At 42.3% G+C, this 12665-nt stretch overlaps 1 protein-coding gene across 1 annotated transcript in view; it reads right to left on the reverse strand.

Moving 5' to 3' along the window:
* Positions 1 to 9837, reverse strand: part of dap (death-associated protein) — a 65461-nt gene extending 55624 nt beyond the window's left edge. Inside the window, exon 1 of the mRNA XM_080203477.1 lies at positions 9675 to 9837. Coding sequence (XP_080059603.1) covers positions 9675 to 9729 — 55 coding nt within the window. The 5' untranslated portion in view covers positions 9730 to 9837. The remainder of the gene's footprint in view (positions 1 to 9674) is intronic.
* Positions 9838 to 12665: the final 2828 nt, after the last annotated feature.

Below are 12665 nucleotides of genomic sequence, written 5' to 3' on the forward strand. Positions count from 1 at the left end.
GAACTCTAGGACATAGGCTAGAAGTCCTGGGATTTGTCGGATTTTAGTTCCTTGGCTGTCTTTTCCATCTTAATTTTTTGTCAGTTTTTGGCACCTTGGTTACTCTCGATGTCTGGTATTCAGTTTGTTCCTTCTACAATTTAGATGGACATAAAATAATTGTTCAATGTCTCTGCCATTGTCTCCCACAACAATTTCTCCCATTCAGTCTTGCCATTATTTTTTGGAACATAATGAATCTCTTCTTTTAATCTAATATTTTCTTCAACTTCCTGAATAAGTCACAACTGGATCTTTCCTGCTGTATTTTTTCTTTTTCAGTGGAATCGATTTGGATATTTTGAATTGTTTCTTTCAATGTTTCTCACTATTCGGTTGATCTATTTGCCCAATCAACCTTCAATAGTTTGCTCCTTATACCTATGTAATTGGCATTAAGTTTAAAGATTTTTGTTTGTGACTGAGGTACATCACTTTCAATTGTATTACAATCACTGATCCCCAGTTGATCTTTTACTATGAGATTACTCATTAACTCAGTGGATCTTTAACTATGAGATTACTTGTTTATCCTACTTACTACATCATGCAATACTAGATCAAATTCACTTTCTTCCTAGTTGGTTCCACAATGTATTGCTGCAGAAACAAATCGCAAAAACATTCGGCAAACTCATGTTTTAGACAACCATATCATTATGAAGATGAAAATCTACAGAATTATTACAATAGGCGGAATCTTCCAATTTTTTTTCAGTGTGGCGGTTTCAATTAAAACAACTGGCATGTAGCTCTGCAGACGCTAAAAATCTGAAATCTCTGCACAAATGCTGCCTGACCTGCTGCGGACCTCCAGGGATAATGCCAGCAACTAAAGGCCAGTCAGTTTGAGTACAGTGGCAGGGAAACATTTGGAAACTGTAATTCAGGACAAAATCAACAGTCAGTTAGACAGGGGCAGGATAGGGAAAATCATGTTTAGCTGAAGTCGAGGTTTTTTTTGGGAGGTAGTAACTGAGATGGTTGATGAAGGTAATACTGTTGACGTGATGCATATGAATTTTCAAAACATATTTGATGCAGTCCCACGCAACAAACTTGTGGGCAAAATTCTAGCTCCTGGAATAAAAGGGAAAGTAGGCACTTGGCTGAGAAATTGGCTGAGTGACAGGAAACACTGATTAGTGATATATTGCTGTTTTTCAGATTGGAGGAAGGTTTATAGTGGAGTTACACAGAGGTCAGTGTTGGGATTATATGAATTTTCAGATGGTACAACGATTGGAAGCACTGTCAGCTGTGCTGAGTGTGTCTTGAATTCTAAAGGACCTAGACATGCTAGTGGCAGATGAAGTTCAATGCAGAGAAGTGTGAAGTGATTAATTTTGGCAGGAAGAACATGGAGAGACAGAGTAAAGGAAGAAACTCAGTGTATTTGCACACAAGTAATTGAGTATGGCAGGGCATATTGAGAAAACAGTTAATAAAGCATATGGTATCTTTATTAAAAAAGGCATTGAATACAAAAGTAAGGAGGTCATGTTGAACTTATATAGGGCATTAGTTAGGCCTCACCTGGAGTACTATGTCCAGTTCTGGGCACCGTACTTGAGAAAGGATGTAAAGGCATTGGAGAAAGCACAGAACAGATTCACAAGAATGATTCTGGGGATCAAGAGCTATGAGGATAGATTGGAGAGGTTGGGTCTGTCTTCCTGGGAGAAAAGATGGTTAAAGACTTGATAGAGATATTCAAGATTCTGAGGGATATGTACAGGGTAAATGGTGAGAAACTGTTCCCTCTCAAGACAGCATCAAGATTCACAGGTTCAAAATAATGGGCAAAAGGAGCAGAACTCGTGAGAAAAGTTCTTTTTCCCTCCAGAGTGTGGTTAGAGTCTGGAATAAACTTCCTGAAAGGATGGTAGGGGCAGGTTCGATCGAGGTATGCAAAAGAGAACTGGATTGCTATTCATGTTCTTGCTAATGTGCAAGATTAAGGGGAAAAGGCTGAGGAATTGTATTAGGTAGGATGTTCCTTCAGCAAGCCAGTGCAAACACGATAGGCCTTCTTCCACATTGTAAAGATTCTGATATTTTCTGAATGGACTTTACTTGCTGATGCACCATAACTGGTGAACTTACTGTTCCCTCCTGTCCCACCCTGCTTGTGCTTATCCACATTGCTACACTATCTTGTTGCCTCCAACATTTCCTTTTGGATTTCTAAATCTCCTTCACCCAGTCCAACCCTCCCTTCCTCTCCACACTCCCCACTGCAACCTGTTAGTTTAGAGTTCTAATTATACAGTTCATGACTATACTGGTCCCAGTGCAATTTAAGTGGAGCCCATCCCAAAGTAAACATCTCTCTCATTCTGGAGTATTAGTATCAGTGCCCCATAATTCAAAATCCCTTCGTCCCAAACCACTCTTGGAGCTACACTTTTATTTCTGATTTTCTTGACCAATGCCAATTGGCATGTGGTTCAGCCAACAATCTGGAGATGTTTGCCTTTGATATTCTGCATTTTAGCTTGGACACAAGCTCCTCAAACTCTCAGTAGAACATCATTCCTAGTTCTATCCATGCCGTTGATTCCTATGCGGACCATGACAACTGGAACCTCCCCCTCCCAATCCAGAGGTGGCACGGTGGCACAATGGTTAGCACTGCTGCCTCACAGGGCCAGGGACCCGGGTTCAATTCCCGGCTTGGGTCACTGTCTGTGTGGAGTTTGCACGTTCTCCCTGTGTCTGCATGGGTTTCCTCTGAGTGCTCCGGTTTCCTCCCATAGTTTGAAAGATGTGTTAGTGAAGTGCATTGACCTGAAGAGGTGCCGGAGGGTGGCAACTAGGGGAATTTCAAAGTAACTTTATTGCAGTGTCAATGTAAGCCTTACTTGTGACTAATAAATAAAAGTTAACTCTAAAGTTCATCTTTAATACTGGCACCAGGGAGGCAAGAGAACCTGCCAGAATTTCTGGTCATGGGCTGCAGTCTGCTTTGAGCTGTGTAAATGCAATTCCCTCTTTTTTTCTGCTTTCCTGGACATGGTTGTGAACAACTCAGGAGGAAAATCATTTTGCTTTAATTTTTATTCAACATTTTTATTTATTTTCATGTTTGATATTAGGAGAGAAACAAAAAGTCTGTTTGACTGGTTGGGGTTGTTGCAGAAGGTCTTGTGATCAGAACTCCAAGAATACGTTCAGTCAGAACTGGCAACTCTACCATCTTTTACAGAGAGGAACTCAAGAGAGGTAAGATGCTTCAAAACAAAAAGGCAGGTTAGAGAGGGACAACAGTGCCAGAGTGTCCTCAGAGGTATGTAACACACCTTGTAACCAGATGGAAAGCACACAGGCATAGAGGTCAGGTAGTGGCCTGTGATTCTCAAATAAAGGGATGGTATTTGACATTGAGACAGACCAGGGAAGGAGGAGGGAACAGTGCAAAACAACGTTGTGCCCTGTGATTTGTTATAGTTGGTTTTAAAACTGCCTATGCAAAGTCTATTTTCCCACTTCAAAAGAATAAGTTATGATGGCTTTTTGATGACTGATAAACTAGTCATATAGACCTTAGCAAGATTAGTCCACATTAACCTTCAAGTACGGCATTCTAATACAAATTTTAGGGGTCAAATGCAAATTAACCAGTAAATTTCTCTGCAATTCAACAATTGCTCTCGAGCTGAATTCTCAGTGATTCACATGTCAAATGCTGTAACATTTGTGCTTTTCTCTTGAAAACACCAATTAGGTTAAAAATAAACAAGTTAGAACCAGAGAGATTTTTGAACTACAAAATCTTCAAGGTCTTCCATTATGCAAGTGAAGGATTTATTTCTCTGCTAATGGAATGTTTATTGAAATGTGCAACTGCCCATCCTATATACTGCTGCCTTTTACCAAGACAAATCACATTCTAATCTTGCCTGCCAGATGAATGTCACTTGTGTGCTGAACGTTAAAACGGCTTTTAAACCAGCCAATTATGTAATCATTCCTCAATCACCCTTGGAGACTGTCAAGGCAGCATACACAAGAAACACCTCTGTCTATGTACAGATTAAAATAGAATTCCCAAAGAACATTTACACATAACCTAGGTCAGTTAATGAGTTAATATTGAATAGCAGTTTTATTTTATTGGGAACAGGTATGGAGGTCAGAATATATTTTGACCTATCATTTTCTCGGGCTGTTGCATTTTATAACAAAACCGACAAACAACCAAAAACCAAAACAACTTCCAGTGTAAAATAAATGGAAGTCCACTTTTCTCTTGCAGAAGCTGACTGACCCATTCATTATCCGTTTTTCATAGAAATGTACAGCCCAGAAGGAGGCTTTCTGATCAGACCTGCGACTGCTCTTTCAAAGAGTCATGGTTAGTTCCATATCTTGTCCATAACCCATAAATTCCTCATTCTGAAGTACCTACCCAACACCCTTTCACTAGTTATATATGGAATCAGTTGTCATCACTTTTCAGGCTGAGCATTCCAGATCCTGACAACTCAGAGCAGAAATAATTCTCATTTCCCCGCTATATCTTTCACCAATGATTGTAAATCCATGACCTCTTGTTGTTGACCCACTTGGCAGAGAAAGTTGTTTTCTCTATCTACTTTATTTAAATGTCTCATCATTTTGGAAATCTCTATTAAACTACCTCTCAGCATCCTTGTTCCTCTGAGAATAAAGAACCTTTTTCAACCTCTTCTTCTAACTGAAATCCCCCATCCCTGGTAACTCTTTCCAAGGCCTTTACAAAATGTGGTGATCAGAATTTTTTTTGATTCATTCATTGGGGGGGGGGGGCACTGGCTAGATCAGCATTTATTGCCCATCTTTAATTGCTTGAGTAGGTGATGGTGAGCTGCCTTCTTAAACTGCTGCAGTCTATGTGGTATAGGTACACCCACAGTGCTTTCAGAAAAGGAGTTCCAGGATTTTGACCCAGCGACAGTGAAGTAACAGCGACACAGTTCCAAGTCAAGATGCTGCATGGCTTGAAGAGCAATTTTCAAGTGATGGTAGTCCCATGCATCTACTGTCCTAGGACGAGATCATGGGTTTGGAAGATGCAGTCAAAGGAGGCTTGATGAGTTGCTGCAGTACATTTTGTATATGGTACAAATTGCTGCTAATGTGTATCAGCGGTGGAGGAAGTGAATGCTGAGGAGGTAGATGGGATGCCAATCAAGTAGGCTTCTTTGTCCATGGTGTGGAGCTTGTTGAGTGTTGTTTGAGCTGTATTCATCCTAACAAGTGCAGAGGATTCCCTCACACTCCTGAATTGTTCACAAACTCCACCTGAATCTAATCATTGACTTAAAAAGCTCTAGCATGATCTATTTACTTTTATACTCTATGCTCTATTCATAAACCTATAACTATTTTTTAAAATTAAAATGATCTTTCAGGATTTGTGTACAGGGTACCAAGGTCCCTTTGTTCATTTGCACTTTGTAAATTCATGCTGTTTATAGTCTACTGCCTTTCCATATTAGTTCTCCCAATGTGCATTATTTCATATTTCTTCACACTAAATTCTATCTACCATGTTTCTGCACATGTCAGCATCCTGTTTACGTTACCCTGACCTCTATAGCTATTGCTTTGCCAAGCCTGATACTATCTGCAAACTTAATGATGCAGCCCATCATGTCCAATTCTAGGTTATTTATACAAATTGAAAATGGTAATTGACACAAAACTGATGAGCGGGGAACACCACTAAAAATGACCTTCCAGTCCGAAAAGCTTCCTTTCACCACCATCCTCCCTGTCACTGAGTAAATCTTGTACCTATATTGTCACTTTCCCCATTATTCCATGGGCTTTCATCTTCTTAAAAACCCTCCTGTGTGGCACTTTGTTGAATGCCTTCTGAATGTAAAACTACTACCGCACTATTTTACATTGTTTGAGGTTACAGGCAATTGATGCCTACTGCTTTATGCATGATGAGAACTTGGGCAAAATCAAACCGAAGCAGTCTCGAAATCTCACAGCACAGAAGGACATTCGGCTCACTGTGATGGCTCTTTCAAAGAGTTTTTCAATTTGTCCCTCCCTGTAAATTCGTCCCCTATATCCAATTGGATAGGTGTTAAAATGTTGGAGGTAGATTTTACCAATGATCAGCCCCCATGCCAAACTTAATTTACCAAGAGGGAAAGCCAGTAAGCATGATGGGCCCAATGGTCACCATCTGCACTGTCACATGATAAATCAGAAATTAAAGAACATAGATAATGCAAACAGATATGCAAACCTTCTATGTAAGTGTCAATTGTATCTCTCATACCTTGCTTCCCACGACTAGCTTTTTTGTGCATGGAAGCCAGGTCCCTTCAAAACAAACATTGCAATTTGGGAACATCAGAACAGACAGTGCAGTAAAAGATCAATAAAAACTACAAATGTAATGATTCTCTCAACTACTGGCAGAAGGGTTAACTTCGTGCATCTACAGGTCAACTCTTCCAGCTTATCTTTTTAAAATAAATTGGCTCCCTCTGAGGAGTCATGTCTGATCTTCACAAAAATAATTACTCATTGGAAACAAGACTCTGATGCACATTTCTCAGGAATGCCAGTTTGCATTAAGAAGTGAAATTGGGGTTAAAGACTTAAATGCAGCTGTTCTGAATAGGGGGAGAGAGGGGGGGAAAGAGGTCAAAGTTGAAATTGTACAGACAACAGATCGTGACTAGAGGAAAGTAAAATTAGACCCTATTATCTGAAGCACAATTCTAAACTCAGATGCTAAAAGGGATCTTGCCACCTCTGACAATTTCCAGGAAGATCGGGTTATAGCATCACAAATACCCACACTGTGCTGTTATAGCGTCGCAAAATAGCGTGATCACCCATCAGGCTAAAATGCTCACAAGTGACACAAGGTGGCTTCCAGGCCATTACCTATGATGCAATAACATCCCAAAAAATGGGAAAAAAGATAAAGTCACACCTTCAATTACTCACAATCAATGGGTGGAAAATTTAATGCCCGTGGAAGCAGCTTTAGAACCAATATAAAGTCAAAGATTAAGTAACTGAAAAAAAACAACCTATTTTTCACCTCTTATTGCTCTGCTTTTCTCCCAGCTCACCACTGCCCTCCTGAAAAGTGCATCCATGATGGGCAGCAATGACTCTTTAGGTCTAATGAGGGTGGCATGGTGGCACAGTGGTTAGCACTGCTGCCTCACAGCACTGGGGACCCAGGTTCGATTCCCAATTTGGGTTACTGTCTCTGTGGAGTTTGCACATTCTCTCTGTGTCAGCCTGGGTTTCCTCTGGGTGCTCTGGTTTCCCCCCCCCCCAAGTCCAAAGATGTGCAGGTTAGGTTGATTGGGCATGCTAAATTGCCCCTAATTTCAGGGGGAGTAGCAAGGTAAATATGCACCTGGATGAGACTGTCGTCAGTGCAGGCTCGATGGCCAAATGGCCTCCTTCTGCACTGTAGGATTTCTACGTGGTCATTTTTCAAGCAGGAAATGGGATTGAACACACTTTGCTGATGGACGTTAGAGCTGAACCCAGCCATCCAATGTACAAAGAAACATAGAAAATAGGAGCAGGAGGAGGCCATTCAGCCCTTTGAGCCTGCACCACCATTCAGAAGGAGCATGGCTGATCATCCAACTCAATAGCTTGATCCCACCTTCTCCCCATACAGTACTTAAGAGGAGTCGACTGACAGTGATTTGGAATAAGAGCTCTAGCTGATGTTTCCCTTTCTTGATGCAGCAATTGAGGTCAATTGTTGTCCTTAATCCCTATTGACTAATACAGCACATATCAGGTGCCTGATTATTGCCACAATATGACTGACCTGTTAAGCACCTTTAACAGGTAGACAAATTAAAGATTACGTATTATGTCAAACACATCTTAGAAGCAGTATTTTGAAATTAGTACGCCCCTTTGACAATACAAACAGACCAACAAATCAAATAAATGCTGAACAAGTGCATTTAAATTACTGAAAATTGAAAATTACTGAAAATTGACATTTAAGTAGGTTTATCCTTCAACAAACATGCATTTATAGAGCACCATTAATAGTAATACGTCAAAGAATTATAGAATCTATAGTGCAGGAGGAGGCCATTTGGCCCATTGAGCCTGCACTGATAACAATCCCACCCAGGTCCCACCCCCATAACCCCACATATTTACCCTCCTAATCCCCCTGACAATAAGGAGCAATTTATCATGGCCAATTAATCTAACCCGCAAATCTTTAGACTGTGCGAGGAAACCAGAGCACCCGGAGAAATCCCATGCAGACATGGGGAGAGCGTGCAAAGTCCACACAGATAATAACCCAAGGCTGGAATTGAATCCAGGCCTCAGGTGCGGTGAGGCAGCTGTGCTAACCACTGTGCCACCCAACGTATTTCATAGGAGTGTTATCAAATAAAACTTGACACCGAAAAAGAACAAAATATTAGGACAGGTGAGCAAAAGCTTAATCAAAGGTTTTATGGTGTATTGTAAAATGAAGAGCAAGGGATAGAAAGGACAGAAGTTTAGGAAGGGACATCCAGAGCTTAAAGTCCAGGCAGCTGAAGACATGGTGGAACAATTAAAATTGGCAATGTACAATTTTCAGAACTGAAAGGAGTGCAGAAATCTCAGAGGGTGACAGAGCTTGAGTAAATTATGGAGATTGTAATAAATCAAATCAAATCAGATTGGGTAGGGTAAAGGCTATGGAGGGATTTGAAAATAAGAATGAGAATTTTAAAATCGAAGGAACAAGTAGATTTTTCAAAATGAAAACAAAAATTGCTGAAAATAGATTTGTAGAAAGATGACCACCTCTAAATGTTAACTAACTCCCTCCCTGCATTCAATCAGCTGAATGTTTTCCAACATTTTCTAATTCCTCATCCCAGAATTCACAACATTTTGTTTTTAATTTATAGATAGTTAAGTCTGCATTTGCAAAACCATCCACATCATTTTTTGTGGAACGTTAAATCACGTATAAATCAGACAGTCAGAAGAGGCCACATCTGAAACATTAACTTGTTCTCTCCACAGACAGACAAATCTGAGTATTTCCAGCAGTGTGCCTATTTATGCAGCTTCTGCCACCTACTTGCTTTTAAATGATCGCAGACTTGTCTTGTGCTGGCAGATGGATTTGAAACTATGCCAAACTATGAAAACACATTCTGAAATACAGAAGATCTGAATTTTTGTTAAGTAAATATCCTCTAAAGTGAATGAGACCAAACTGTCACAGTCATAGTGCAACCTTTGATTTATCTGTCTGCTCCTTTCTAGTGTCTCTCCAGAACATACAGGCATTTCTTGATCCTTGGATAGCAGGAGTAGCAACAATATTACCACTTTAAAAATAAAACTTTAGTCATCACCACACACACACACACACACACACACACAGAAAAGATAGGGTGCATAAGTTTAATCCGGGCTGGGGAACTTTGGGGCTACACCTTAAGTACACTGATCTGAAGGATTGGGTCACTTTAACTTTCTTTTCCATGTTTACTTCTGTTGAGTGAACTTTGCAGCCAGCTCCAGGGAAAGAGAGGGGGGGAGGGGGAAGAAAAATCACAAGTAACGAGGTGATGCCACAAGCCGCCCACCTTGCCAACTAAGCTGGGGTAAATACGTACCTGCAGGGAGGTGTCCCGCTTTGGTTTCCACTTTTTCCTTGGGAGGCGATGACATCCTTGCCCCCTTGGCTACTTTTCGCTCACTCTCTGCTACAAAGTGGCAACGTGGCTACAACACACAGAGCAACACCTCCCGAGCATGCGCATATTCCAATTCCTCTCCATCCCGGCGTGACATCGCCAGCGGGCGGCGTCAATGCGCAACCGCAGTTGCCGTGGACTAGGCCATGACGTAATGGGATCTGGGAAAGGGGCGTAGCAGGAATGCAAATAGTTATTGTGACGTCACCCTCAGTCCAGCCAGTAAGCGGAACCCCCGGAAGGGAACAGACCAATCAGAACAAAGGACCCCGAGGGGTGGCGTGGACAGGGTGGTTGCGCAGTGAGGTCTCAGGTACAGAGGCTACGTGAGGTGGAGGTGATCAAGTTAGAATCATAGTGTACAGAAGAGGTCTTTCAACGCCTCGAATTTGCGCCCGGTGGGGCGGCGCAGTGGGTAGCACTGCTGCCTCAAAGATCCCGGGACTCAGGTTCGATTCTGCCCTTGGGTCACTGTCTGTGTGGCGTCTGCACTTTTATCCCTCTGTGTGGGGGGCTCTCTCTGGGTGCTTTCACGCTGTAAAGATTAGATGGGCGGTACGGTAGGACAGTGGTTGGCACTGCTGCATCACAGCTCCAGTCACCTGGGTTCGATTCCTGGTTTGGGTCACTGTCTGTGTGGAGTTTGCACATTCTCCTTGAGTATGTTTGGGTTTCTTCCAGGTTCCTCCAAAGATGTGCGGGTTAGGTTGATTGGCCATGCTTAAAAATTGCCCCTGAGTGTCCTGAGATGTGTGGGGTAGAGAGATTAGTGGGTAAAATATGTAGCAATATGGAGGTAGGGCCTGGGTTGGATTGTAGGGGTTTCTCTGACATCTATGAGATGGATTAGGTAAAGGTCAGGTGGATTGACCACACCACATTGCAATTAGTTTCAAGAAGGGCCAAATGGCCTTTGTAGGGATTCTGTGACGCCTAATCCCATTTATCAGCACTTGACCTGTTAAAGGATGTGAGGCAGCCCATCTCTACCACCCTCCCAGACTGGTACCACTCTTTGGATAAAAACATTTTTCGTCACATCCCCCACTAAACCTCCTGTCTGTCACTTTGAGTCTGTGATTCATCTTTAAAATTAAGTGGAACTTAGCTGCTGCTTATCTATTCTGTGTGTCCCTCATAATCTTGTATACCTCAATCAGGTCGCTCCTCAATCTGCTCTAATGAAAATAACCCAAGCCCATCCAACATCTGTTCATTACTTAACTGTTCCATCCCAGGCAGCATCCTGGTCAATCTCCTCTGTGCCTCCTCCAGTGCAATCACATCCTTCTTACAATGTGGTTTTCAGAACTGCACATAATACTCTAGCTGTGGCCTCACCAAAGTTCTATACAGCTCCAACATGACTTCTGTGCTTCTATAATCTATGTCTTGATTGATAAAGGTAAGTGTCCCATATGTCTCTTTCACCACATGCCCTTCCATCTTTAGAGATCTATGGGCAAACACACCCAGGTCCCTTTGTTCCACAGATCTTTCTAGTGTCAATTGTAAAAGCGCATTGAAGAACATAAAATGGGTCAGCACAGAAGAAGGCCATTCAGCCTGTGTCTGGGGCTCTCTGTAAGTAACTCAGCTACGCTCACTGCTCTGCAATTCTTTTTAGGTTTGAGTTCCCTCAAAGCCACAAATGAGCTGCCTCCACCACTCTCAAGCAGGTGCATCCCATATTCTAGCACTTAGGCTTATGTAGGGTGCTAGTGGGTGCATCAGATTCAATCCCCCAGTTATCAAATTTCCAAGTCACTGGTGTCCCACTCTAGTTGTCAACTATCCATTTCATTTGTACAGCCTTATATCATCCAGCTTGCCTGAGAAACTCATTAAATCCATAACATTTACACTCACACTTGAATGGCCTTCTAATCCAGCGCTGGAACACCAACCCTAACAAATCTGAATTTATTGTCTTACAAGGACTATTACTTACGGGGCGAAAAACTGCAGCAGGCGACGATGCAGAGGGACCTCGGGGTCCTTGTGCATGAGTCGCAAAAACCCAGCTTGCAGGTGCAGCAGGTGGTCAGGAAGGCGAATGGGATGCTGGCCTTCATAGCGAGGGGGATTGAATATAAAAGTAGGGAGGTCTTGCTGCAGCTGTATAGGGCATTGGTGAGGCCGCAGCTGGAGTACTGTGTGCAGTTTTGGGCGCCGCACCTGCGCAAAGATATTTTGGCCTTGGAGGGAGTGCAGAGGAGGTTTACTAGGCTGATTCCGGAGTTGAGGGGGTTGAGCTATGGAGGAGAGGCTGAATAAACTGGGCTTGTACTCATTAGAGTTTAGAAGAATGAGGGGAGATCTCATTGAGACGTATAAGATGATGAATGGGATGGATAGGATAGAGGTGGAGAGACTCTTCCCGCTCAAAAAAGACAGTAGGACTAGGGGGCACAGCCTCAAGATAATAGGGGGGCGGTTTAGAACGGAGTTGAGGAGGAACTTCTTCACTCAAAGGGTGGTGAATCTCTGGAATTCTCTGCCCGTTGAAGTGGTGGAGGCTGCCTCGCTAAATATTTTTAAGACGCGGGTTGATGGGTTTTTGATAAGAGAGGGGATTAAGGGTTATGGGGAGAGGGCGGGAAAGTGGAACTGAGCAGCGACAGATCAGCCATGATCTTATTGAATGGCGGGGCAGGCTCGAAGGGCTAGATGGCCTACTCCTGCTCCTATTTCTTATGTTCTTATAAAGTTTATTTATTAGTGTCACAAGTAGGTTTACTTTAACACTGCAATGAAGTTATTATGAAAATCCCCTATTCCCCACACTCTGGCAGCTGTTTGGGTACACTGAGGGAGAATTTTAGCATAGCCAGTGCACCTAACCAGCACTTCATTCTTTGATTTGATTTATTATTGTCACATGTATTAGCATACAGTGAAAAGTTTTGT

The sequence above is a fragment of the Carcharhinus amblyrhynchos genome, chromosome 2, assembly GCF_965287045.1.
Source record: "Carcharhinus amblyrhynchos chromosome 2, sCarAmb.v2.hapA, whole genome shotgun sequence".
Taxonomy (NCBI): domain Eukaryota; kingdom Metazoa; phylum Chordata; class Chondrichthyes; order Carcharhiniformes; family Carcharhinidae; genus Carcharhinus; species Carcharhinus amblyrhynchos.